At 47.0% G+C, this 26,903-nt stretch overlaps 1 protein-coding gene across 1 annotated transcript; it reads right to left on the bottom strand.

Annotated features, from left to right (window-relative positions):
* Positions 1-444: 444 nt before the first annotated feature.
* Positions 445-26,711, bottom strand: sf3b3 (splicing factor 3b, subunit 3). The gene is made up of 27 exons (XM_061246220.1): positions 26,596-26,711; positions 25,348-25,484; positions 25,104-25,259; positions 24,045-24,215; positions 23,073-23,245; positions 21,730-21,871; positions 21,038-21,150; positions 20,548-20,685; positions 19,485-19,588; positions 19,125-19,290; positions 18,660-18,755; positions 18,285-18,357; positions 16,459-16,610; positions 16,160-16,315; positions 15,363-15,518; positions 13,606-13,749; positions 12,789-12,911; positions 10,769-10,923; positions 10,060-10,234; positions 8,554-8,759; positions 8,069-8,225; positions 6,953-7,078; positions 4,827-5,039; positions 3,395-3,493; positions 2,496-2,639; positions 1,873-1,977; positions 445-1,308 (listed from the first exon to the last, which is right to left on the bottom strand). The coding sequence occupies exons 2-27, from the start codon at positions 25,415-25,417 to the stop codon at positions 1,168-1,170; spliced, it is 3,654 nt and encodes a 1,217-aa protein (XP_061102204.1). The 5' UTR covers positions 25,418-25,484; positions 26,596-26,711; the 3' UTR covers positions 445-1,167.
* Between the last annotated feature and the right edge of the window lie 192 nt (positions 26,712-26,903).

Below are 26,903 nucleotides of genomic sequence, written 5' to 3'. Positions count from 1 at the left end.
CCATGTGGGCAACGCTTCGACCCATTGAGTGAAAGGTTGACAAGAATACACTTGGCCTAACCCATTATAGACGAAGGCACCCTATAGAAAACCCATATAGAAAGGCCTAGGAATCAAAATGCATTTCAACGGTCAAAGGATCAAATAGATCTCTCTTAACAGATGGATGCAACGCCAGGCTTGTAACACGCATCAGTCTCTTAAGGGAGATGTAACATGTAGGCTTGTAACACGCATCAGCCTCTTAAGGGAGATGTAACATGTAGGTTGCTCCCATCCATAAGGGGTTAAAAGAAATGTGGTCGAGAAAAACTTAACAGAATAAATTAATGTAGCAGAGAAAATGCAAGCAGCAACTTGCACTAAAACCGAAACCATCCTAACCGTCCCTCAAGCTCAAAAAGTCCCCCCCCCCCACAAAAAAAATAGTAGCACAATAAAATACACACTGTAGAAAAGGTTTATTTACAAAACAGGTACCCCATCCCACCCCTCAACAATGCTCCAACATTAACACAAATCCACACAGATCCTTCCCTGCAGCTTGATGGCCATATGGTCGCAGTTGAGGTTTGGTTTTGTATGCTCTGCCATGGAAAAACCACCGCCAGACAGCGGCTAGAAAAACCGCCATGGCTCTACCGTTAGCCTTCATGCTGCATCGCTGAAGCAACGGTCTCCAGCCCTACCGTTTTAAATAGAATTTAGACAAGTCTGTTTTTCGATCCTTAAAATGTCCTTGCATTTCCTGCATTTGAAACACATCAGCAACAATATATAAAAGCTTTCCAGACTCCAAACTGCTCAGATAATTCGTATAAACACAAAGCGGAGATGGGGAACATTTTTTTTTGATGTGGCTCAACCCTGCGGTCAGAAATGTTTTTTGCCCCCGTGGCACTCTGTGGGAACGTATGCATCCCGCAAAACCCCGGGGGGATTACATCCGAACACACAGAACTAAACACAGATCTGATTGGCTGACCACTGTCTGATGCACTTTCAAACAAATACAAAAAAAAAAGAGCCAATTATTGTTCCTAGAGTATTTCAGTCTCTCCAACGACCCAAAAAAAAAAAAAAAATTATGACGGGGATACAAAATGGAGGGAAAAGTCTCGACAGAACAGAAACACTCCATGTCCGGCCACGGAAAGGGCTCAGGTTCTAGAAAGCGTAGCGCGTGCGAATGTCCTCCAGTTTCTTGGAAACCTCAGGGGGTGTGCGGTCCAGTTCCTCAGACACCCCCTTTTGCTTGTGTGGGTCCATGGAGTTAAACTGCTCGCACAGGTCCCCGTCAATCACATTCTGTGGAGGGATGCACATAAATGATAAAAAGAAAGAAAAAAAAAAAACACAGCGAGTCAGTCTTGTCCTTGTCTAATGAGCATGAAAGGGGACAATTTTTGAGATTGATATTATTATTATTCGTTTTTTTTTTGTTTTTTTTAAAGCTTTTAAAAACTTTTAACAGACTTCGCTGAGCTGAACACATTAGTTTTTATGAGCTAACATGAGCCCAATATAAATCAGCCCGACAGCACCAAACTACACTTCCCCCCAGAAGAACCCACACATACTCATTAGACATTAAACCAAACAGAAGAACGATAAATTATAGTAAAGGTTTTGTGGCCTCGTTTCTCCTGAATGTGTACCTGTATGTATGTTTGTGTGCCTGAATGTGTGCGTACCTGAACGTGTGCGTACCTGAACGTGTGCGTACCTGAACGTGTGCGTACCTGAACGTGTGCCTGTTTGAACGTGCGCCTGTTTGAACGTGCGCCTGTTTGAACGTGCGCCTGTTTGAACGTGCGCCTGTTTGAACGTGCGCCTGTTTGAACGTGCGTACCCGAACGTGTGCTCGCTTACCTTAACAGGGAAGTAGTACGAGCGGAAACTGAGGTGGTCCCTCCCACAAAGAGGTGGGAACTCAGACCGCATGTGCATCTCCAAGTGCTGGAAGAAGTCATGATCCTGAGAGAGAGAGAGAGAGAGAGAGAGAGAGAGAGAGAGAGAGAGAGAGAGAGAGAGAGAGAGAGAGAGAGAGAGAGAGAGAGAGAGAGAGAGAGAGAGAGAGAGAGAGAGAGAGAGAGAGAGAGAGAGAGAGAGAGATGGAGGATGACAGATGGAGGGTGACAGAGGGCAAAGGGAATATGATAGGAGGAAGACAGTTCAGTGAAAAAGTACATTGGAAAAAAAGTGGGAGAAAGTACAGTACATTGAAACCACACCAGATGCAACATCTCAGCCTAAATTAACTTTGGCAGGACAGACACTTAAGACAGGCACACAGTAAACAATTAGGAAATGGAAGAATAAACAATAAAGGGGGAACTGGGGAAAACAGAAAGTTGAAAATAGTGCTAAAAAAACAGCCTTGCAAAACTTGCACATTACTAGATTGGGGAATTCACTAGACCAAGTACTGTAGTTATCACATCTTAAAAATGTTGCATCCTGGATTGGCCCTCCTGGCCAGCAGTTGGCAGTACCTCATGGGAGGTGAAGGGCACCAGGATGCCGATGCCTCCGGAGAGCGTGGTGTAGACTAGCGACTCGGATCCCCCGGGAATCAGCGTGGTCTTCTGCAGGGAGAGGACCGTTTCTCCGATGTGGTAGTTCATGATCACCTCCGCCTGAGGAAAGGGGGGGGGGGGGGGGTGCGTACGATTAGACGGGCAGAACGCTGACCTGAACCCAGAACAAACGCACTCCCTGTCATCGCCCTCATTCCATGTGAGGCATAACCGCGGTTTAATGTTTAGCAGAAAGTCAAACGACTTCCAGAGACTTCCTTGTTAGGGAGCGGGGGAGAAAAGCCATTCAGGGACATTGATTATCAGGATATTACAATAAGAATACAATGAAACGGCACCTGGCACCTGAAATTCTACACATGCATGGAGTTCATCAACCGAAACCAGTTTGAACTAGCCTGTAAACTGGGAATGTTCTAGAAGGACCTTAAACCCAGACAATGGTAACAGGGGTGGGAAATTCCCATTGACAAGGTCAGTAGTTTTGCCTCTGGCATTTAACCACGGTCCAGTCTAATGGCTGTGGGAACAAATGAGTCCGGTGGGAAACATTCACGGGAGTGGGTGACTCCCATATGCACACACGCCAACGCGTACACACAAGTACCACAAGCGTGTGCGCGCGGGCACTGACGCACACTCTCCCCAGGGAACTGGATATCAGCTAGGCAAGCAGTGATCTTTCATGGGAGTGCACCATCAACATGGCAGGAACCGGACACCAGAATCTTTCACCAGATGGACAAGCATGCAGGCGCGCGCGCACACACACTTTCCTCATACAAGTCTATGCAGAGGGACGTACAAACTTTCCTCATACCGGTCTGTGCAGAGGGGTATACCAGGGTCCTTACCTTTTGGGAAGCACCGTTCAGCAGCCCCCTGTCCCATAATGCCTTGTTCCCTGTGGGGTCTTCATCGACATCGTCACTGGTGTTGGGAGGCAGGCGGACCTGGGCAGAAGGAGGGAGAGCGTGAACAACATACCCAATGCACTAGATATCCCACTAGATATTCTCAGCACTCTGTCTTTCATACAATGTCTGACAGCAAACCATGTGTGGCATTTTTAGCCTACAGCCACAAGACCAAATTAATTGCATTCATGACCCTAATCCTCCAAATTGGGTCTTCCGTCAGACCGGTTCAGTTGCATTGTTGCTGTGGTTATACTTTGACAGCCCCACACTTTAATAGCTGTATTTTCCCAGAGAACATGCCATTATCAAAGACAGTTTACACAGCATGCTTTTTTTACACACGGTGCATTTACACAGCATGAGATTATTTAACTAGGCATGCCTGAGCTAAACTATGTAATGGGTGTTCCCCAATCACCAAGTAGTTTCCTGGGAGGGTGGGGTGAGGAAACAACAGAGGATAGACAGGCAGGTAGAGGCAGAAATTCCCACTCTTAATATCTTTAACAACAGACTCCCTACAGTAAGTGCCCCCATTGCTGTGCATGGGCTGGTGTTTTCTTCACATCACAAGAGGGTGACTGGCCCCTACTACTGAGAGAAAGTGCTCAGTTCACACCAAGACACGTTGGTCTTGGTTTAAATCAAATACACGATAACATTCTATCATTTATGTCCTGACCAGACACTGCCGAGTTTTGCACCAAAGCAAAAATTTACAAGCACCAAAGCGGAAAAATGAAACTGGGAAAACAGTTTGATGTGAACAAAGTGGGATGACTACACTGACCCAAGCGCCAGCCCAATGCTGAGCTGCTCAGTGCTGTGACAGTAGTATACAGTGGCCATGCTCAAAGCAGGAAAGCGAGGGCTGCCAATCACTGGTATGAGCCAATCGAAAAAGAAGCACAACCTGGTGAGCGAATGACAGCAGAGCATCGCAAACTTTGGCCAGCCCCACTCAGCTTAGACCAGGACAAGTTGGAGAACGCCAGTGGGTGGTACAGCTGCTGTCGGGGCTTGTTCAGTGAGAACACCTGAGCTCCGGGCTTGCCGTTACCACTCCCGCCCTGGCAAGCGAAGGAAGACTCGCAGCATGCGCGCGAGGCGGGAGCGAGGCCAGGGACATCTTTCTCTCTGAACCATCAAGAGCAGCCAAACCTACATTTCCCTGGCACCATTAGTATTGGTAGTAGTGCTTGGCCTCGCAGCCAAACATTCCCTCCTGCTATCAGAGCGCTTACAACGCAACTTCCGAAATAAAATAAAGTATGTGTGAAAACTAAAAACCTGATTAATTAGGGGAAAAAAAAAAGTCAGGAAGAGGACGAGAGAAAGGAGAGCTGAGGAGAGGAGGAGCTCGTACGATGCTGATGTTGCCAAACTTGTCTGCGGAGGCCATGGTGTCGTAGTCCAGCAGGCAGGCCGTGGTGACCCAGCGGGGGTGCGTGTCATCGGCGAAGATGATCAGCTGGTTCTCGTTGCGCTTGTAGCGGACCCAGAAGAGGCTCTCCTGGACATCCGACACGATGACGCGCTGGCCAATGGTGTGAATACCTGTCACCAGGTTTGGCACGTGCTGGGGAGAGATAGAGAGATAGAGATAGATAGAGATAGAGATGTAATGCATGGGGCGAACTATACGGCCAAATGTGGAATTTTGCATAGCATCCTCTTCCAGTTATAACTTCAATGACGTCCGACAAACTCGAGATGCTTGGTTTTGTTTATTGTGCTCAGTAAGGGCAGTCTTCAGCAACCCGTCCAAAGAGTTTGGTATGAGGGTGGGTCCCTGGGTTCTTTATAGCCTCCCTTAATGTTCGTGGGGACGGCGTGCACTTGCTCATATACTATTTTATTTACAATAACCATTAGGGGTGGCAATAATTTTGACACCTTTGGTTTTCAGAATAAATTACATTTCTTCGTAATAAACACTGAAACATGAAATTTATTTAAACTGAAATGTTTTGAAATAAAAGTATATATATATATATATATATATATATATATATATATATATATATATGCTTGAAAATAAGATAAAAAATATTATTAATATTATCAAGGGTGCCAGTAATTCTGGAGCCAACTGTACAACACATTTTTTTCAGATTCAAAACCACTCAAAACGATGGAGCATAGCATACATTATCCAAAATGCTAGCTGGACGGTATTTCTAATCAGAGGAATGACCGCACAATAGTGTTATGGCCTAAAATTAACCTAATTGAACTCTGGCCCCGTTTCATGCCTGGCCATGGGAATCATTTTTGTGATCTAGTTCACTGGAATTTTTGCTCATCACCACTTCCTAAAACAACAACTTTGCCACCTGCCCTCGGTCTATTACTGGAAGTCCAAACGGAAGAAAAACAATTTTATAATGCGAGTGATAAGCTCCAATGGGTGATTAAAGGCTTTCTGTGCATAATATAACGTAAAAGCTTCTGTAATAATTCTTGCTTCAGTGCTAGTCTCATTCAAACTAACGGCGATATGACTCATGGTCATTAATGACTATTTGCTTGGAACAGATTGCAGAGAAAAAAACCCCAAAATGAAATCAGCAGATTCGTCTGACCAACTTTCTACGTTGAGCCGTTCGTTCAGTAAATGAAGTTAATCCCCATAGCAGGATTTACTGTAAATACTCCAGGCGACCGCCTTGTGGGTTACCTTTGGAGGGTAAAAATCAGTAAAGGGTGAGCGCTATTTATGCACTTGCTGCAAACCTCAAGGAAACCAAAGCCGCGTCGCCAAATAAATCATCAACATTGCGCTGCGAGCAAATGGCCTTCGGGAGGAGGGCTGAGCCGGCCGTTGCTGTAGAAACGTCATTCTCCACTCTGGCACGCATACCTTCATGCCTATTTTTCCCTCCTCCACCTCCTCCAGTAAAGAGCCCAGAAACAAGCAGCAGGAGGAGGAGGAGGAAGGGTCTCGGCTTTCAGGAACTCCAAACATGGCTCCCCTGTCAGCTTGTTCATTTCGCTTCCTGCTCGGCCTCCCCCGCACAGGTTGCAGCAAACACAGGTGAGGCCACAGGCCTGTCCTCTCCTAGCACCTGCTTTACCCTGCAGACCAATAAGTGTTTGTAGAGTGCCCTCCACACAGGTGATACCCATGCAGGCCTTACCAGAACCTCCTCAGAACACCAGCCTTACCAGAACCTCCTCAGAACACCAGCCTTGCCAGAACCTCCTCAGAACACCAGCCTTGCCAGAACCTCCTCAGAACACCACCAGCCTTACCAGAACTTTCACATAACACCAGCCTTATAAAGACTTCCCTAAAAGCCCAGCCTCACTAAGACCCAGGACACACTTCCCTAAAAGCCCAGCCTCACTAAGACCCAGGACACACTTCCCTGAAAGCCCAGCCTCACTAAGACCCAGGACACACTTCCCTGAAAGCCCAGCCTCACTAAGACCCAGGACACACTTCCCTGCCTCACTAAGACCCAGGACACCAGGGTTGTTAAATCCTACCTTGTTCTCACACTTGCGGAGCAGCTTCTTCTTGCCCAGGTCATAGATGCGCAGCAGCTTTCCCACGCCCACCAAAACACGCCCCTGGAATGGGGCAATGGCCAATGGGACGTCCTCCACCGGAGTCTAAGAACAGAGCATTCTGTCAATCAACCAGCCAACTGTGACCAATACAAGAACAAGGAATTCTCTTGCTCATTTCTTTGACGGACAATAAGGGGAAAGAATTGGGCTGAGCAAGATGACAAAATAGATAAATCTGAGCCATTGCACTTGAAATGAAAAAACAAATAGACAAAAAAAAAAAAAAAAAGGAACAAATGTAAAACTGGACTACAATGCATGGTAATTTTGACAACAGCTTTTGAAATGATCTGTAACAAATCACAACCTCAAGCCGATTCTGAAGTGCATAGGATAAGAGGAATAAACGCATATAACTCCTTTGAACGGTGTGAATTCGGATAAGAAACCATGGCAAAGAAATGGCAGAAAATCAATAGCTCAAACATAAGGTATGGCTTTGCCACTCAATTTGCCAAATCACACTGACATCAAAATTTGAAATTATTCAGTAAGGTCAAGTTGCCTCAACATATTCACAGGCTATCACTTGCAATGCAGTCATATTTTCAGATGAATTACACTGAGAGCCAAGTTCAATTAAAAAAAATAAGGCTGAAAAACAATCCCGAGAGCTTTGTGGACCTGCCCCAAAGGGAAGATCGACAATGAAGGGATCGACAATGAAAAACAAAAGAACAGGAAACAATTCAGGTAGATAAGAGAAGCCTATTTCTTCATTCCAAGTTGGTAAAACTAGCAGGGAAAAAAACATGGCAGAGACACTCAGATTGCAAAGCCTGTGTGTTGACACATGCATGAGAAAGTATCGTGTAAAAGATGTATTTATAAGAAATGTCATGGAAACGGCTTGTCAATGAAACAGCCACCTGATTTTTTTCTTGTTGAAACTTGTGGGTTGTGGTTACCCAAAACTCCACAGAAAACAACCTAGAAGTTTCTGGAGTCAGGTTACCATGACGTAGTCTTTTGAACACTTGTTGGAAAAGGGCACATCTATATTGCCCGCTGGCCAGTTTCCTTGTCACCTGCCTTATGTACGAACTCCAGCTTGTCTCCACCCCCACCCAGGCGATAGGTGTAGATGAAGCCACCTCCCACCGAACGTGGGTTCAGAATCAAGTCCCTGGCCACGCCCACCAGGATGTACCAATCGTCACCACCGCTGGCGAACCGACACACGGTCACACTGCAGAGGGGGAAAAATTATTCACAGGCTTACTAATGAGACAGATTTATGGGCAGCGCAATGTTGTGGCCTAGCCCCTCAGGTACATGACTGGGACCCGGAAGGTTGGTGGTTCAAGCTCCGGTGTAGCCACGATAAGATCCTCACAGCTGTTCAGCCCTTGAGCAAGGCCCTTAACCCCACATCGCTGCTTAATCTAATCATGTCACTTTGGACAAAAGCGTCAGCTAAATAACAAATATTTATTATATATTCCTTGCAAAACGTAGGAATTTCACATATCAGTATAAATGGCATGCGGTAGTCCCCCCCCCCCCCCCCCCGTTACCTGAAGGCAGCCTCGTTCTGCTCCAGCTGCACCTGATCCAGAGTGGTGCCCTGTATGGGGTTAAAGAGCCGCACCAGGGAGGCCCACTGGCCAGAGCCTGCCTTGGGCGCTCCAAAGATGGCTTCCGGAAGGTTCTCGTTCAGGAAGGCGGCAGCCATTTCGGCGGCCAGCTCCCTCTCGTCTTCCCCTGCTGCCTCCACCATTTCCTGCAGGGGGTGGCAGTGAGTAACAGGGGAGGGAATCAAAGCCTTGCCACTTAGTAAATGGTAGGCATTTATATAGCACCATTATACAAAGCGCTGTACAATTGATGCTTCTCATTCACCCATTCATACACACACTCAGACACCAACGGCGATTGGCTGCCATGCAAGACACCGACCAGCTCGTCAGGAGCATTTGGGGGTTAGGTGTCTTGCTCAGGGACACTTCGACACAGCACGGTGGGGGATCGAACCGGCAACCCTCCGACTGCCAGACGACTGCTCTTACTGCCTGAGCCATGTCGCCCCTAGTCTCACACACACACACACACACACACACACACACACACACACATAAATAAATAAATAAATAAAAGGTGGCCTTAACACTCAAATCCTAGATCAGGCATGCTTATCAGCATACCGGACCCAAAACCCAAATGACAATTTGACAATGGGCACAATTTAACTCAACCAACACACCGCCTACATACGCTAAGCTTTCCCCAACTGCTCCAACACTGTGACCGCTAACCAGCTCCAATTTGAAACCAAATACTAAATCAACAACGAGAGCTGCGATCCAAACATCTGGCTCCGTGCAAGACGAGGCACTGGCTCCTCCTGCAGCCGATTATGTGATCCCTGAATATCCTTCCAGAGAATTATGGAGTTCCCGCTCCTCTCTGGTGACTGCCAAGAGAACTTCATCTCCAGGAGCACTGAGAAGCCTGGCGGCCAGGCCAGTAATGCTGCTCGGTGAGGCGGTACCGTAACTACAGCGTGGGTGCCTGCGTATGCACACACGTGTGTGTGTGTGTGTGTGGGTATGTGTGTGCGTGGGAACACGGCGTGCGGGTGCGTGCTTGTGTGCGCTAATTGGGGTCGAAGATCCCCTCCAGTGAAAAGCGGTCATAAAACATGAACACTCATGACTTCATACCAGCCCTTCCTCCGCTGTAGTGTACCTTTACCACATTTTAAATAAACCCAACAGCGCTTATCCGAGGGTCCGGACAGTCCTCCGGGTACAATTGAAAGGGTGAGACTCCGCAGCTCGAGGACCTCCTCCAGGGTCCTCATCGCACTTGTTCCTGTGTTCGATTTGCACTTCACTGTCCCTCGCTCTGGATAAGAGTGTCTGCTAAATGCCTGAAATGTAATGTAATGGGTACGACGGCAGTGTCGAATCGCAGACCTGAACCCTGTCCATTACGGAGGCCTAGCCCTTTGGTTGCAGCTTCATTGGGATTTGGCAGCAGACAACGAGGTAGGGCGCCCCCTGCTGGTCTGAGCAACTCACCTCAGCCATCTGCTGCTTGCGCTGGGCCTTGGTGGCCTCGGTGTAGGCGTTGTGGTCCGTCTCGATCAGGATGAGGTTGTTCGTCTCGGCGTGGATCACAAACTTGCGGGGTGTGTACTGCAGAGGGAAGGCCACCTGGTTGAAGACCGCGCCCAGTTTCTCCAGAGCCAAAATCCTGAGGGGAGGGGGAGAGAGAGAGAGGAGGGAAAGGGGAAGAGAGGAGGGAGAGAGGAGGGAGGAGAGGGGGGAAAGGCCAGAGAGGAGGGAGGGGAAAGCAGATTGGGAAGAGGGAGAAATGGGGAGGAAGAGGGAAGAGCCCCCAGATTAGAAAGGTTTGTTGCTGGCTACCAAAAGGCATCAAATGGAAAATGGACGATTACATATGCTTTGGCATATTTACACACGTCCAAGAAAATGTATCCGGTAACTGAGCAGTGAAACATTAGCCATTATGTAACCGCACATATCTCCAGAATGTTGACTTTAGCAGACGTCGCCAAAGCCACAGACCAACTATTTACGCACATTTCTTTTCAGGCCTAATACATTTTGGGGAACTATTTCAAACGTATTGGGTATTCCCGTGTCGGTGGTGTGTGTAGGGGAGTCAGGCGGTATAGATGAGAATACGGGGCACCGGAGCGGGCACACCGGGGACAGCGCAGGCGTGTCGGACGTGCGCGGGCGTGTCCCGGGGCACGGAGCTCACCTCAGGGTGTTGGTGGAGATGGCCACGATGCCCTCGGGGCACTGCTCCGAGGCGAAGCCCGAGGCGTACTCCAGCGTCTCGTAGGACAGGGGCGTCAGGTGGAACCGCGACTGGTACGAGTAGCTGAGCCAGGACCGGCTGGACATGGCCAGGACCTGCGCACAAACCGGAGGGTCAGCGGTCTCCCGCGCCAGAGGACGGCACACAAAGCCGCGCGGCCTCGATTCAGCCACCACCGCGAGCGTGCCAATGAGCCAGCGCAGATGAGAGGACCCGTTGTTTACGAGTAACGATGACGGACTCGGCACAGTCACTTAGCTCCGGGAGAAGCCCTGTACAATGGTAGCGTGACTTGAGTGACGTTATCGGCACAAAGGCCTCCCTCACACTGTTCGCCCACAGCACCACAGTAGGAACGGCAGGGATGTCCAATATGTCCAATATGCGTCACGTATTGTACTCCAATATTTCCGGCAGAAAAATTTCTGCCACTGGCTTTTGGTATTAAATGCCAAAGTTCTGCAGATCAACAAATGAGTCCGTCTGACCTGTTCCATTTGTAGCTTCGCAAATTAAGTGGATGGATCCATCTAGAAGGACAACAAAGCTTATCTTTCCATCGATACTTTATTTTTACTATCCATTTAAACACCTAGATATTTTTACAGATGCAATATCCGAGTTAAGTACCTTACTCAAGGGGACAAAGGCCGTATCCCCAGCTGGGAATCAAACTTGCAACGTCAATTACAAACATAATGGTTCAGTTACCCAATCATTATACTACACCGCTGCGCAGAACAAGCTGCAGCCTATAAGCACAAAAGAAAAGCTGAAAAGTAAATGGATTCTCTTGAGCTAATGACTACCGCAAGTGGATAACACTACTTTACTGTGATCTGACTGAGATAATCCCACTCGGATTAACTTCTTGCCTGTCAGAATTGTACAACATCTTGCCCTCTGAAAGGCACCTCTTGTCTGAACTTGCTCAAATAACTTTCACTTTTGTTTCATGTTGGAAAGCAGCAAATACAGGCAATGTGGGAAGATTAAAGAGGATGTACAATGAAGAAATCTGTTGCTAGAACAAATAGCACAAACCCATCTAAACTGATTTTTAGTGTTACTTCACCGATCAAACATTCAAGGTGAGATTTTGGCCACACCCTTGATGAAACAAAACTCCCAGGATTGCATTAGACCTTTAAGTTATACATTTTCTGAATGTCACAAGATCGCCATCAATGATTCCAGGTGATCAAAGTACAGTAGCTACGTAAATTAAATCACAAGTTTTTTTACTAGTTATTTACCAGCTAAACTTTGCCCTATGTCATAGTTAACATGATTGAAGCCTGAAATGACAATCTTCTGAAACCCTGTAAACAATTGCCATATTTATATTGTTATAATGTAAAGATTTATCAAGAAAATGACTGCCTGCGTTTCAGAATTCTGATTATCCGAACTTCAGCCAACTGTCAGAATCAATAATCATTTAAAAAAAAATATATATATATATATATATATATATATATATCTATCCCGGGGCAGCCCCAGGCAGATGGAGGTCTATGATGTCTTCCACCTCATGCACACCGGGTACAGCTGATCTTTCGAGAACAGGTGAGCTTGTGCCAGAAGGTATGAATCTGGATCTGGCCAATGGTACCCAAGAAGAGGTTTGGGAACCACTGTTCTGAACAATGAATGACCCACCCAAGACACATTGTTAATATACTTTATGGTCCTATCGTTAATTTTCAAAGAAAGATGAGGATATATGAGGATTTCAAAGTTACAAAAATAGCATATGACAAAGACCACTTAAGTAGAAAACATTTATGCAAGAATAGTTCCAGTTTTAAATTCCGATATGGATTTCATTAAATAATTTAGTAAAAGAATTACCCCACCTACACTCTAGCAAAGGCACTCCCATAAGGCCATAGAACTAGTCACTTTGTTTGTATGGCAACTGCCTGAAATGGAAAGCGACAAATTCCAGTTCACTCACAGCTTCCTGTCCCTGCATCCTGACCCGGAAGAGCTTGACGGGCCGTGACCCCAGGTAGCGTGTGCGAGTGTCAGACAGGTCGCCGGTCACCGGGTCCAGCACGGTCCGGAGCAGGACGCCGTTCTGCACAGGTCAGGAGAGACGAGGCCCACAGGGGGGTGAGATTCTGACAGCATCCAGCAGGGATCCTCAACTCTAAATTCTTGTGGTTTCCTTTTAATCATAGGCCAATTTAGGCCCTCCAAAACAGGCTCATCTTTTATAAAGAAGTGCTTAAATACACCAAAAATAATTAAGCACTGCAGTCTAGCAGAAAACGAGGAGCTCTGGGTTAAATACAGAAATAAAAATGCAAACAGATGGGTGAACATCAGCATCTGCCTCCTTCACCAGGCAGTGCCAAACTGAGTCTGACCAGATAAAGTGAATGTACACAAAGGATTACATTACATTATACATTCCTACCCATAGCGACATACAAAATTGTGCATATCAAGGTCATTAGAACATACAGAACAGATTACACACAGATACAGTTACACAGGGACACGCAGGTTCATGGAGGTTCACGCACTCGCATGCATACACACACCATGTCTATTCAACGGACGCCACTATCGAGAGTGACTCGCACATGAACACAAAAGCATTTACACACAAACTTACACAAAGGACACAGACAGACAAATACACACAAGATGCGCAGAAGCAGCAGCCTAGCGCACGCAGACACCGCCAGACGGACACAGACACAGCGAGACGGACGAACAGACAGACGGACAGAAGCAGACACCGCGAGACGGACAGACTGACGTACCTGCAGGCCGATGTTGAGGTAGAGGAAGCCGATGGAGCCCTTCTCCCCCAGCTCGTCCTGTTTCTCCACGCCGCCCATCTCCACGATACACAGAGCCTCAGGCTGGGCAGGCAGGGCCTGCATACTGAGGGGCTGCAAGCAGTCCTGTGGACGGGCACAGAGAGGAGCGCAGTTAAAACAAATCCCATCATCTTACACCAGCAGAGATTACCGCTTCCTCTGATTATCTGTGGAACCTAAACTAACTATTTCCAGTTACAGGCCTTCTGGTCCCTTGTCTATCTTTTGACAGTAGGATCCAGCTTTGCAAGATGTGTCCCACTTGCCTTTTTTCCCCTTGCCCAACTGCTCTACTGCAGCCCAATTTGATTTAGCTTGAACAGGTTAATGAAAAGGAATGTCTTTTTGGCTCTCGGCTGTGCATTCCGCTATGCGTGACTACGCTTTATCAAGGAGCAGTGCACGCAGGTGGAGGCTAATTTAGCATTTAAGTCGACGCCGTTTGTAAATCACAGTATCCATCTCTCAACCGACAATCATCAGCAGTATCCCATACCATCTTCATATCACCCAGTCATAACAATTACAGTCAAAACGTGACCCCAACAGCGGCAAGGAAAGGCATTTGTCTTACTCAAAGACGCGAACGAAAGGAGGGAGGAGGGGAGAGGGGTTAAGGAAGGAGAGAGATTCAGGGCAACGATAACAGATCAAGGAGCTCCGAAGCACCCTGTCCCGTAGCGTTATTACGGTGTCACTCAGCAGTTAAGCCCTGTTTATTTGCCTGAACTTGTGTCGCCACAGCTATTTCCCAACACTGCTGAAGAGAGGAATGCACTCGGTGACCTACCCTCCATTCTGGCTCAACAGACATTACATTACATTACATTACATTACATTACATTACATTACATTAACGGCATTTGGCTCTTATCCAGAGAGACGTACAGTTGATTAGACTAAGCAGGAGACAATCCTCCCCTGGAGCAATGCAGGGTTAAGGGCCTAGCTCCAGGGCCCAATGTCTGTGTGGATCTTATTGTGGCTACACCGACCTTGCGTGTCCCAGTCATTTACCTTAACCGCTACGCTACAGACCGCCCTAGATGAGTATGAATGAAACAAACCAGCGTCTACAGACAGGAATAAACAAGCTATATAGGCTGAAGGTCAAATGAGGGGAAGAAAATAATTTTCAAAAAACCTGTGAGGGGGGGGGGAATGGGATACAATAAACTTAAAAACGCAGTGCTGTTTTTCTTTTATTTATTTTTTTTATTTCTCAGCCTCATAGGCTGGCTTCCCTGACTTTCATTAACTCATTACGGACTAAGGCACCCTATAGGAATCCCATAGAAAGGCCAACGCTGGCGTGGCTTCCGTCTGTTAAGGGAGATGTAACGCATAGGTTGCGTCACCCAACATGGATGCAAATACCCTCAAATTAAAGGTGACAGTCTGCCCTTTAACCTCGTTACGGTTTCACTTCAAAACCAATGCGCTGGAGTACAGAGCCAAAATAACATATTGTACCAACTGTCCAAATACATATGGACTGCGTTGTAGTTAGGCGATTCGGGCGGATTGTGCTTTCGCCAATTCCATTTCACGACACAACTCACTCAGATGAGATCAGAGGCGTAACAGGCTCTCTCCAGCGATGAACAGTCAGAGAAGAGACATGAAAGCTCATCACTTCATCACTACACAAGGCTGAAAGATTATTGGGAGGCAGAGGGACGGGCGGAGGGGCTCACCGAGGGGTCCAGGGAAATGATGCGGACGGTGTTGTCCACCAAGCCCACGGCCAGGAAGCGGGAGCGCTGCTCACCGGGGGGCACGTTGGCCAGGCTCATGCACACCACGTCCGCTGACATCTCCTTCCTCTCCGTGTACTCATTCAGCTGCCCCGACTGGAGGCAGCGAGGGGGAGGGAGTTGGGGGAAGAGATGGGGAGAGAGAGAGAAAGGAATTAGTGGCTTGCTTTCAACTAATTTATCAAATGCAGGTTGCGTTAGCTGCACCCTCATGTCCTGATGCAGCTCTCTCTCACATGAGATCAGAGGTATACAGACTCTCTCCAGTGATAATCAGTCAGAGAAGAGACATGAAAACTCATCACTTCATCAATGTGTGTGTCCCAGCGAACTAGTGACTGCCAAAAACATGGAGAAAATTAAAAAGGCAGACAGGCCAGCCATTTCAGCTGTAGAGTCCTAAGAGGAGAGCCAAGTCTATTCACCAAACTCAATGTCCGAATCAAATAGTCAAATAGCTGGGCCACCACATTTCTCTGTGCCTATTAATTCCCCCCACCCACCCCAAATAATGTATGGACCCCCAACCACCCCAAAAAAGCAGCACATAAGAGTCCTTATCCAGCTTGTGTTGGTGCTCAAGCGCAATGCTCTCCCAAACCGACAGTGCACACAATGAGCCTGGCTGGCAGACATGAGTTGGAATTCCAAAATGGTAGGAGAAGAGCGAGCTTTTAAAAATAAATTAATAAATAATTAAAAGCTTTGTGCCAAAGCAAAGTGGTGAAGCTACTGACCGGGTCCATCTCGAAGTAGACCAGCTCACCGCCGGTCAGCGCGATGACCACCTGCCGCTGGTTGACCGCGCAGCGCACGATGGTCTTCTTTCCCGGGGTCTTCCACTCGTTCACACGCTTGTCCGCACGGATGTGACGGATCCCGTCCGGATATACCTGCGGGAAAAGATGAGAGGGTGAGGATCTTCTGAGGAACTGGGGATAGGTGGGTGAGGATTACGGGAGAGTCCAACCGGAAGGGGTGTGGGAAGGATCCGGAAAGGGGTGTGGGGAAAGATCCGGAAGGGGTGCGGAATTACCTGCACCAGGGCGTCCTCCCCCAGCAGGGAGCAGGACAGGGTGGGCGTGGTGCCCAGGAAGCCGGAGTCCGTCACTTCCTCTACGGTCTCTCCGATGGACAGCACCAGCGTGGCGTTGACGAAGGACACGATGATGTAAGCGTCAAACTCATCTGCAACGAGGGAGAGACAAACAAGTCGAGTTCAGGGTAGGGGCACGGGCGCACTCTCTCGAACCAAATTACAGGCTGCAAAGGCTTTATCTACATGTGCTAATGGAGCACTCACTCACAGGAGATCAGAGGCTTTCAGACTCTCTCCAGTGATAATCAGTCAGAGAAGAGACATGAACACTCATCACTTCATCATTAAGAGTGCTCAAATCATCAGCCATCAAGAGCCATCTCAAAAGTGTTCTACATTGCTTAAGTAGCAGGAGTGACCATTACATCGGCATTGATTAAAATTAAGCGAATGGCAGCAAAGTACCTCGGCAGATCAGGGTACTCGTACTATTTAATGTCTTGCACAGGTGTCTTGGTAACCTGGGTGGCAACAACTTTGCTTGGTCGACTGAACTCTTTGATATTGAACCTTGTTGCAGTTCGCATAAAAGTACTGTGGCAAAGTCAAGTAAATCTGAGGTGGTTAGGCATGGTTTAGTTTGCAAAACATTAGCAGACTATCATTTTGACAGCCTGCCTGGCGACAGAGTTTGTTTCCAATGGCAATGAGCAGAGCGAGGACTCAAAAACATCAGTTACATAACACGCAGGAGATGGAAGTTTAACAAGAATGTTGCGTAGGTCCAACAACACTTTTCTTTTGAAGTGTATTTTTATGGAGGAGAATAATATTATACCTTGTACCATAGCTTTGTGTTTTTGCTTGTTGTAAGCCATTAGCATTATAATAGCATCAAAAATGACAGTGGACCTTTAAAGGCTTAAGTGTGTAATGCCCGCCAAGGTTAAAAAAATCACTAACTGGGCCTGCAGCTAACAGAGCTGCATTGTCTATTTCTAACACAGCAGAACTTGGCAAGTAAGCCTGCGCTGGAAAAGAATGCTCAAAGTCACATGGTTTCTGGGAAAGGCTTGGCCTGATGTACCCAGAATGCAAGCTTCCGAGGGAAGCCGCACTTTAAACTGACACCACTAAAATAAAGTGCAGTCGGTTAGCATTACTGCCGTTAGCGCTAACAGACAGACATACAGTGTCTTGTACAGAAAGTCTGACCACGTGTGTTCACCTGGCCCGGAGCCAGCGTGCTTGCCTGGGAGACCACGGACTGGCAGCCATTAAGCCAGCACTGGGTGCGCTCAGTTGTGGACCTGTTCCAATCGACGATGCTCATTCCCACTTACCACCTGCTGCGCAAGCCTTCAGTCGCTTTTACAAGGTGCCAGGTTAACTCGAACAGACTCCAGGCCCGTAAATCAGTGTGAGGGGCACAGTGACAATGAAAAACGGCATAAGTGTAATAAGTGTAATTCTTTACACAACATTAAAGTCTTCCGGCACTTCAACGTTCGTAACTGGCAGTAACTTATGATCTTGATAAGAGCATCCTGAAAACAAATGCTAATTCAGAATGCTCTCGGACGTTTTGAACAACAGCCCAGGCTGGCTGCCCTGCATGACAAACGTAGCGTTGGCTGGTTGAACTAAAGACCAAGGCGCCCAGCCCAGAGACCGAATCACACTACGCCTATCCTGCGGGGAGGATGCCACATTGTGCAGTGGGTGTTTATGTGCTAATTGGAGTCGCTGAACTCGACAAAATAATGCATGAAAGAGTGAGAGAGAGAGGGAGGGAGAGAAGGAGGAAGAGAGGTCTGCAGTACCCTCTATGTGACGACGCACTGTCCATACAGCATTGGGGTTACCAGGCAGCTCAGACACAGCCATCTCAGACACCTGGTGAGCGAGCACACAGAGGGACAGACACCGTTACAGGACTGAACACACAGGCTTACGCACACCCACACTATGAGGGGTAGATCAGCAGTATACAGACTCTCTCCAGTGTAGTTCAGTCAGAGAAGAGACATGAAAACTCATCACTTCCACATGGCTTAACTATGCATGAACACAGAACGTAATGTAAACAGTGTGGGGGTGTGTGTGTGTGTGTGTGTGTGTGTGTGTGTGTGGGTGTGTGTGTGTGTGTGTGTGTGTTGCTTCACACACAGCGCACATTGGAAAGGCCGGGGTCTTACCTCCAGCCCGTGTCTCAAGACCCTCAGGGTGGACTTGGGCCCCCGACCACACGCTGCATACAGCTGAGGAGTGTCCTCATTGGCCAGATCAGCAATCTGCAGAGGGAGGGGGAGAGAGGGATGAGCAAAAACTGCAACGCTGCTCAAAGACCATCAATTACCACATAAAAATCAAATTACTGCAAAAAAGATACTATATAATATCGACCAAAATACTGCCAAAAGACCATCAATCAGTGCCCAAAAATCACATTACAACATAAAAACATTACAAACATGAGTACATAAACCACCACAATAGTGCCATAAAAAAACCAATTACTACATTACAACCACGATAACACCGCATAAAACTCTTACAGTACAACAAAAAACGCTTCACTTAACCGATCCATTAGAGAAAAAATACCTAGCATAGAACACAAAAGCTAGCCCCCCCCCCCATACAGTAGGCACACCACACACCTGGCAGGCCATGATCGGGGACAGGTTCTCCTGCTCGTCCACCAGCACCAGGTTCTTCAGCGGACGGGGCTGGAAGAAGAAGGTGTCTCCCTCCTCCAGGGGCATGGCGGAGGAGAACTCCGGCTCCTCGTCATCATCGCCCAGGTGGGCAATCTGGTACAGGTAGCTAGTGCGACACAGAAAGACCGTGTTCAATATGGCCGAGACAACCGACCCAGGACAGGGGGAAAAGCCAGAGCACTTGGCACAGCAGTAAATGACCATGGAGCAAGTAACACAGTGAGTAAGACAGGGAGCGTTTATATGAGAAAGAGAGAGAGTGATAGTAAAGTGTGGGGGGGGGGGGGGTACGTGACTCACTGGTTGCCAAACTCCGAAGACACAAACAGGAAGCCGGTTTTCAGCACACACATGGCCGTCGCCACGGGGATGGTGTCGAAGTACTTCATTCTGATCTCAGTCACCTGGGGGGATGCCACAGATTTAACCTTTGACCTCAAGTTTCCAACTCCAAAACCAGCAAAAATGGAGCCATGAGTGATGAAAGAATGAGTCTTCACAACAAGAAAAATGTAACCAACTGATTTGACCAATCATTACGCTTTGTTGTGGACAGCCAAAGCTTTGGTTGGGGGCTGAGTTAAGTACATTTTCAGAGTGTGTTCAGAGTTCTTCAACTCCTTTCCAAATGTAGGTTGTGTTAGCTCCACCCTGATGTCCTGATGCAGCTCTCACTCACATGAGATCAGAGGTATACAGACTCTCTCCAGTGATAATCAGTCAGAGAAGAGACATGAACTCATCACGTCCTCAGGAAGCAAGCTGAAATTCAATCTGAACTGCGCTTCATAACCCGGTGTATTAAATCCTGCAGGATTTCTCTTACTAGTACTCAAATTAATTATGGTAGTTTACAAAAAAAAGTCAATTAGCGTTGATTCTCCAACTCCCAAGAGCACTGAGTGCACACTATTCATGCCATTTGCCCATCCACTTCGCCCTCTCGGCCTAGCTGCCTCAGTGAGAGGACAAACTCCACCCAAGTCAAACAGCTGAACATGCGCTGCATAAACATGGCTTTGCAGTGTTCTACACAGTGACAACGATTGCACCACCAAAATACAGAAAACAACAAAGGATTGGTAAAGCCTGAACTTCGACCAGACTGTAGGAAAGTAATCCTATCAACTGTTATCAATTCTCCGGGCGGACACTTCGGAGAATTTTCAATGCAAAGATCTGTCATTTAAATGTTAGGCAAGAGTGGTGCACAATATTTGTGTTGGCGACTTGGATATTTTTTATACATGCACACAAAGCACAGCAGTTAAATTGTCCAATGACCTATATCTATTCACAGTGGCTGTGGAGCCAAAAGTTAAGGCCAAGCCATGGTCATAACTGGCCCCCGGACGCCCCTCACCATCTCCTCGTCCGTCTCCAGGGTGACCTTGAAGATGTCTCCCTGCTCGGTCTGGGCCAGGAAGAAGAACATGGACTTGGTCTTGTGGGTGGCCGAGCAGACGAAGATCATGCCCCGCTCGGGGTCGTCCAGGTCATTCTGAAAGTGTCAAACACCGACACGTTTACACAGAGGGCGTTCACACGCAGGGCTGCCAACGCTGCTTACATGTTGCATGTAATTCTTTCACGTAGCGCAGAGATCAAATTCAGCTGATTGGCTGCGATTGTCTTCACACCAGACTGAGGTAAAGGGATGGTGAAAAGCCAGCAGTTCTCGGCCCTTGATTTCATGACCCCTGATGTAGTGGAATATATAGCTCAAGCAATTCTGCACTCTGCTTATGGGTACAGCAGTGCCCATCCAGGGATTCAGACATGCAGCCCCTGTACAAACACAGTTCCTGAGCCATTATACCACATCCCTGCCCGCCTCCCGCCACCACACTCACCCTTCTGCGTGGGATGGGGCACCGGATGTCTGGCTGGTCCCCAAAATTTTTATAGGTGATGTAATTCTCAGAGCAAATGAGCACCCCACTGGGGCCATCAGAACCTCCCGGAACTGAGAGAGAGAAAGAGAGAGAGTGATAGTGATAGAGATAGAGAACATGAGTGCCTTTCAACTAATTTTCCAAACACGGGTCACGTTAGCTCCACCCTCATGTCCTGATGCAGCTCTCACGCACACAAGATCAGAGGTATACAGACTCTCTCCAGTGATAATCAGTCAGAGAAGAGACATGAAAACTCATCACTTCATCAGTAAGCAAGCTAAAAATGAATCTGAACTTATCTTGCAATGTGATGTAATCACTCCAGTAGGATTTCACTTGATAGTACTCTAGGTAAACATGTGCATTAGGGGGCAGAGTTAAAGACTCTCCAGTAGCTGAGCTACAGCACTACTACATCCTATACCTGCCACACTTGCAAACACACAGAACACAAACACAGAAGAAAGTCATATGGCAGGGAAGTCCTCTTGCACTGCCCCCTGGTGGCAGACAGCACAGTAACCCATAAGGGTTGTCCCACACTTCTCCCTGGTGGCAGATGTTGTACACTACTAGGGAAGCTTAGAATTGCCTGTAACGAGAATGTTTCCCCACACCGCCCCCTGGTGGTGGGAGTGCAGTAGTACCTGTAATGAGGAAGTTGCCGTGCTCCTCCAGCGCCTCGCTGTACTTGCGCACCACGTGGTTCAGGCCCAGATCCAGCTCGTAGAACGTCAGCGTCTGCTGGGTGTTCGCTGCTGCCTCACCGGTCGGGTCGTTGTCCGCTTCCTGGAGGGGGGAGAAGAGAGAGAGAGAGAGGGGCACGGGGAGCAGAGAAAGCGAGAAAGCGAGAGAGAGAGAGAGAGAGAGAGAGAGAGAGAGAGAGAGAGAGAGAGAGAGAGAGAGAGGGGGGGGGGGGGGGTGGCACAGGGAGCAGAGAGGGAGAGGGGGGAGCAGAGAGGGAGAGGGGGGCACAGGGAGCAGAGAGGGAGAGGGGGGCACAGGGAGGGAGAGAGGGAGGGTTCAGAGGTCAGTTGCTTTATGGATGGGTTGGCAAACATACAACTTTGCAGCCTGTTCAGACAGACTTTTAAAACCAGTGCATTGTGTGTGCGTGCGTGCGTGCGCGTGCGTGCATGTGTGTGTGTGTGTGTGTAATTGTTGAAGTGTTTAAACCATTACGTTGGGGCCTTTTGAATTAGTTGGTGTGGAAAGGCCCTATGGTTTTATGTGATGCTGACACTGACAAAATTATAGGACTCTGTAATAACACAGCGGTTCTTAAAATACGAGTATTTTCATTGTGCCAAATTTGAAGAGCAGACTCTTAAGAAAAAAGGCTTCACGATGTTCTGTGACAAAAAAACGTAATTCACAGTTGCACACCAAACACCCTCAGCTATGTGCATGAGTGGGTGTGTGTGTGTGTGTGTGTGTGTGTGTGTGTGTGTGCACATGCGTGTGTGTGTACGTGGTTGTGTGTGGGCATGTATGCGTGTGTGAGACAGTGAGGGGCTGAGATCAGAGGTATACAATCTCTCTCCAGTGATATTTTGTCAGAGAAGAGACATGAACTCATCACATCTACATGTAGTTTAAGGCCACAGCATAATGAAAACCTTCACAGAAAGTAATTTGTCTACAATTAGTTTCCAATGAGCTGCCTGGCCTTGTCACTACTCAATGAACAGTGAATGAGGTAATCAACTGCATGATTTTTATACCAACATCTGCCTAGTGTATATATATCCATTTTTAATACATCAATAACATTTTCATCCATATTACATCCATATTACATTTAGAACTAACTTAGCCGATCACATTACCTAAAGGGACTTGCAATGTAGGAGCCCAACATAGCGGTAGCTTCCAAACAACACATCACACAGTTCCAGCCAAGTGGACACGAATGCATGACAGAACCGCGCGTGTGTGTGTGTGCGTGTGCGTGTGTGTGTGTGTGTGTGTGTGTGTGTGTATAACTCACTTCATAGTCCATCTCCAGGCAGGCGAACATGGGGTTCTCGAAGCCCACGTCCACTCCCACCACGTGGTACACCAGGGTGTTGGCCTTGTGGGCCTCCAGCGGGGAGGAGATGGTGAGCCGGGCCGCCGCGTCGCGGTTCAGAATGTATACCAGCTTCTGCTTCTCAATGGCACCTGGGGAGGGGCACCAGAACCGGCCAATGAAAGCACAGCCTGCGGCATTCCTGATGCATGCCCGGCCAATAGAAGCATGGCCTGCTGTATTCCTGATCAATGGCTGCCCAATTAAAACAGGTGTATGCCTGATGCAGCCAAAGCAGGGGCAAGGCAAAACCCTGTAAGTGAAGGGCCATTTCCATTTCCTCGGCAAGAATCGGCTATTCATTATTTTCTTCATACAATAATTTGCAAGACCTGACATTTTAGTTACATTTACTTAAAAGCTCATGGATAACAGAAGACTGTTCTTGAGTCCCTATGAGACATTTCATCTGAGTAAACCAGTATTTTCCCCCCCAAAAAAATCCTACCTCTGCATAGCAAGACCTAGGATCGTGTAACAAGCAAGAAGTGACAACATGCAACAATGTAAAAAGCACATTTCCGGCAGACTTGAGATGTCTTCTTAATTAAGTTCAGTGTAGGGCTTACATAAGCCTTTAAGGCCTGCCAACATTTCATAAAAATCACCATTAAATAACATGCCAATGAGAAACAGCTGTGTGTTGTATTCTGTATTGAATGGAAAACATGCAACCGCAGCAAGTTAAAAATAGAAAAAGAAACTTAGATGAGAAATGTACTCAGCTGGAGAAGGAACATATGGTTTTACTTCAATTCTCATGTCTATTAAGAAACAGCAAGGCAGCTTGATAAAAATAATTGTTCTCATTTCAAGTGTTTCAATGAAACCACATTAAACTTGTCAGCCAATCAGGGCTCAGCACATTGAGAGTTGAATAGTCTGTCTCACCAATCATGACAGCTCTGCCCTTGGGGTCCACGGCGAGAAACTGTCCCGGGACAATGCGCCTGCACCCACTCTTGCCGAAGGTCTCCTGGTGCACCTTCTCAAACATGTTCTTGGAGGGGTGGTACTCCAGGATCACGATGCGGCCCGAGTCACTGCCCACCACGATGTAGTCTGCACACAGAGGGAGATTCACATTACATGCAGAAAAATGGTGGAGCGCCATCAGTCATGGAGTCCATTTATAAAAACCAATACGAGCAATGGGACATTATGGACTTAATACATTTTTGGTTATTCCTGAACTGAGTGAATTGTTTATTTTGCAACCTGTCCAATTGCCACCTCAGATTTCATTGGTTGGGGTACAATTGCTTGACTGCTTAAACTTGAAGTACTTTGCTAAAATTGCACAAAACTGTTCTGAAAAAGTGGAAGGCAGCATTAGCAGTTAAAGAATGCCGCGCAGGAGATTGCCGAACCTAGCAACGTTATCTTGCAGCCACAAACCAAATCTAAAAAGGCAGACATTACACATTCCCTTTATTTAGCAGACGGCCCTATTCAGAGTGATTTGCAGTGTAACAATGTACAATGCATGTCTAACGCATTTGCCAATTTCGCCCAAGCAAAATGGTAAATGGTTGGAATTTATATCGCTCCTTTATCCAAAGCGCTTTACAATTGCCAGGAATAGCCTGATATTACAACATCAGTGCACATTAACTAGACAGTAACCAAGAACCATGATCAACAGAACCAGTAACCAAGAACCATAGAACCAGTAATAAAACCAAAGATGATTACATTACATTAATGGCATTTGGCAGACGCTCTTATCCAGAGCGACATACAGCCGATTCGTCTGGTGGGAATTAAACTTTATATTGTATCAACTAAAGCAGCCAGGCTACCTCAACACACCGGGTTTCTTGTGCCTTAACCAATTTTAAGGTGAACACAAAAATCAGCAAGACCCTGTGACCTTCTGGGACCACAGACCCTCCCCTGCGCTAATGAGCAGCTGACTCTCTGGTCCGGACCGAGGTGTGACGCCGTTACCTTTGGTCCCTCCCGTGAGCCGGAAAGCCATAAGGGAGCGGATGATGCCGAACACCTCCATGGTGAGCAGCGTGTGCACCTTCCCAGTGTTGGCATCAGGGCGCAGCAGCTCCAAGATCTTCCCCCGGGAAACAACGATCTCCTGCTGCTTGGTTCCTAAAGGGTATTTCAGAGATAGGTTATATACCACTGTATTGGGAGAGAATGGGACTATCACAATTGAAAACTGGTGGACAATGCTTACCAGAGAAGTTGCCATGGATGGCGTGAGTGATGCCTGTGGCTCGCTGCAGAGTCAGGTTGTACAGAAACATGGCGTCTGCTTCTTGACCTCTGGGGCACCGAAAGAAGAGCTACAGAGGCTCCTTGTTCTCAGCACAGCTGAAGAGGGGAACATATTTATGTAATTGCATAGCGGCTTCAGATGAAGCATCATCAGAACATACAACCTAAAAGTTCTTGCTTTGAGGCTCCAGGTCCACTTCCAGTTATTTTCCTTGGGGAAATATTTTAAATTGTGCTCATCTTTCAGGTCAGTTGTGCTCTTTGTGTTATGGTAGCAACGTAATACGTGTTAACATGCAAACAGCGCTCAGGTAAAGGTACGAAACGTATTTACAATATACGTTGCAGCAATATCTACACCAATACAAGCAGACAATACAGGCACAGAAACACCCAGTAACACCAACATGGGTAACCGGATAGCCTCTTTTCAGAAAGGGCGACATTGCTAGCTAACCCTGGACATTGAGAACGTAGACCTGGCTGAATTTGTCCCGCAAAGGGAGCGTTTCGTTTGGAGTTCCTTCAAAATGGCTAACAAGGACACGTTACATCCAGAGAAAGTTAAACCTACAGCAATGGCGTTAGATAGGCAAAATAACCCAGCATACCAAAATTAGTTCGCTATACAGATGGGAAAACAACGTAATTGCCTCAGACAAGGAGTCCTAAGGTTAACTTGGATAATAACGTCCGCGCCACTTATTTTGTTCAGCAAAGTTGAACTAACTCCCTAACGAACAACGTTAATCTTACACCAGGGATCCGAACCCTGAGTGCAATTCGAGCATATTGAGAACAAAGCAATGCATCTCAAAACAAGTAAAGCTAGCTATGTGTTCATAAAGTGCATTAAAATAAGGATCGCTAAACAGTACTCAATGAATCCAGTTTGGGCCAAATAATTAGCTAACGTTAGCTTCGTCAGAAAACCAAATTAATTCACATACACTTGCACAGTGAACGCATCATATTAACCACAGGAATGTGAGGAGAATAAATCACAAATGCAGACATGTAGTTTGTGAGGGGAAAAAAGGTAACATACAATGGGGACCAAGTTTGTCACAACTTAACTGATCGAATGAATGCGCTTTCCTGCACCGGATAACCGCCAAAACCTTTATGTAATGTAATACATTTCCTAGAAGATATACGTCTGATAGGATACAGTACACTGTGCATATGATGTATGAGTATACTTTACCAGCTTATCGGCCAGGATGGATTCGATATAAAAGAGATGTAAAATTATATCAGCCCCATTCAATTGTCTATTGGCTTAGAATGTAGTCGATAAGATGCCGATTGGGGGCCTTCGTCTGCAACATGAGATGGCGTGTATGTTGACGTCCTATAAGATGCCTTTTTAAAATCTACAGAAATTCGAAACATATTCGTTCTGTTCTTAAATTACAGTTAACATATTTTGAAATGTATAATTAAAGCTTGTTCAAAATAGCTAAGAATGCAGATAATCATTATAATGCGTGCTTTTACTGGTATGGTCCTTGT

Source organism: Conger conger, chromosome 6, assembly GCF_963514075.1.
Source record: "Conger conger chromosome 6, fConCon1.1, whole genome shotgun sequence".
Lineage (NCBI taxonomy): Eukaryota > Metazoa > Chordata > Actinopteri > Anguilliformes > Congridae > Conger > Conger conger.
The sequence above is the reverse complement of the archived record's forward strand: the minus strand, read 5'-3'. Positions and strand labels throughout refer to the sequence as shown.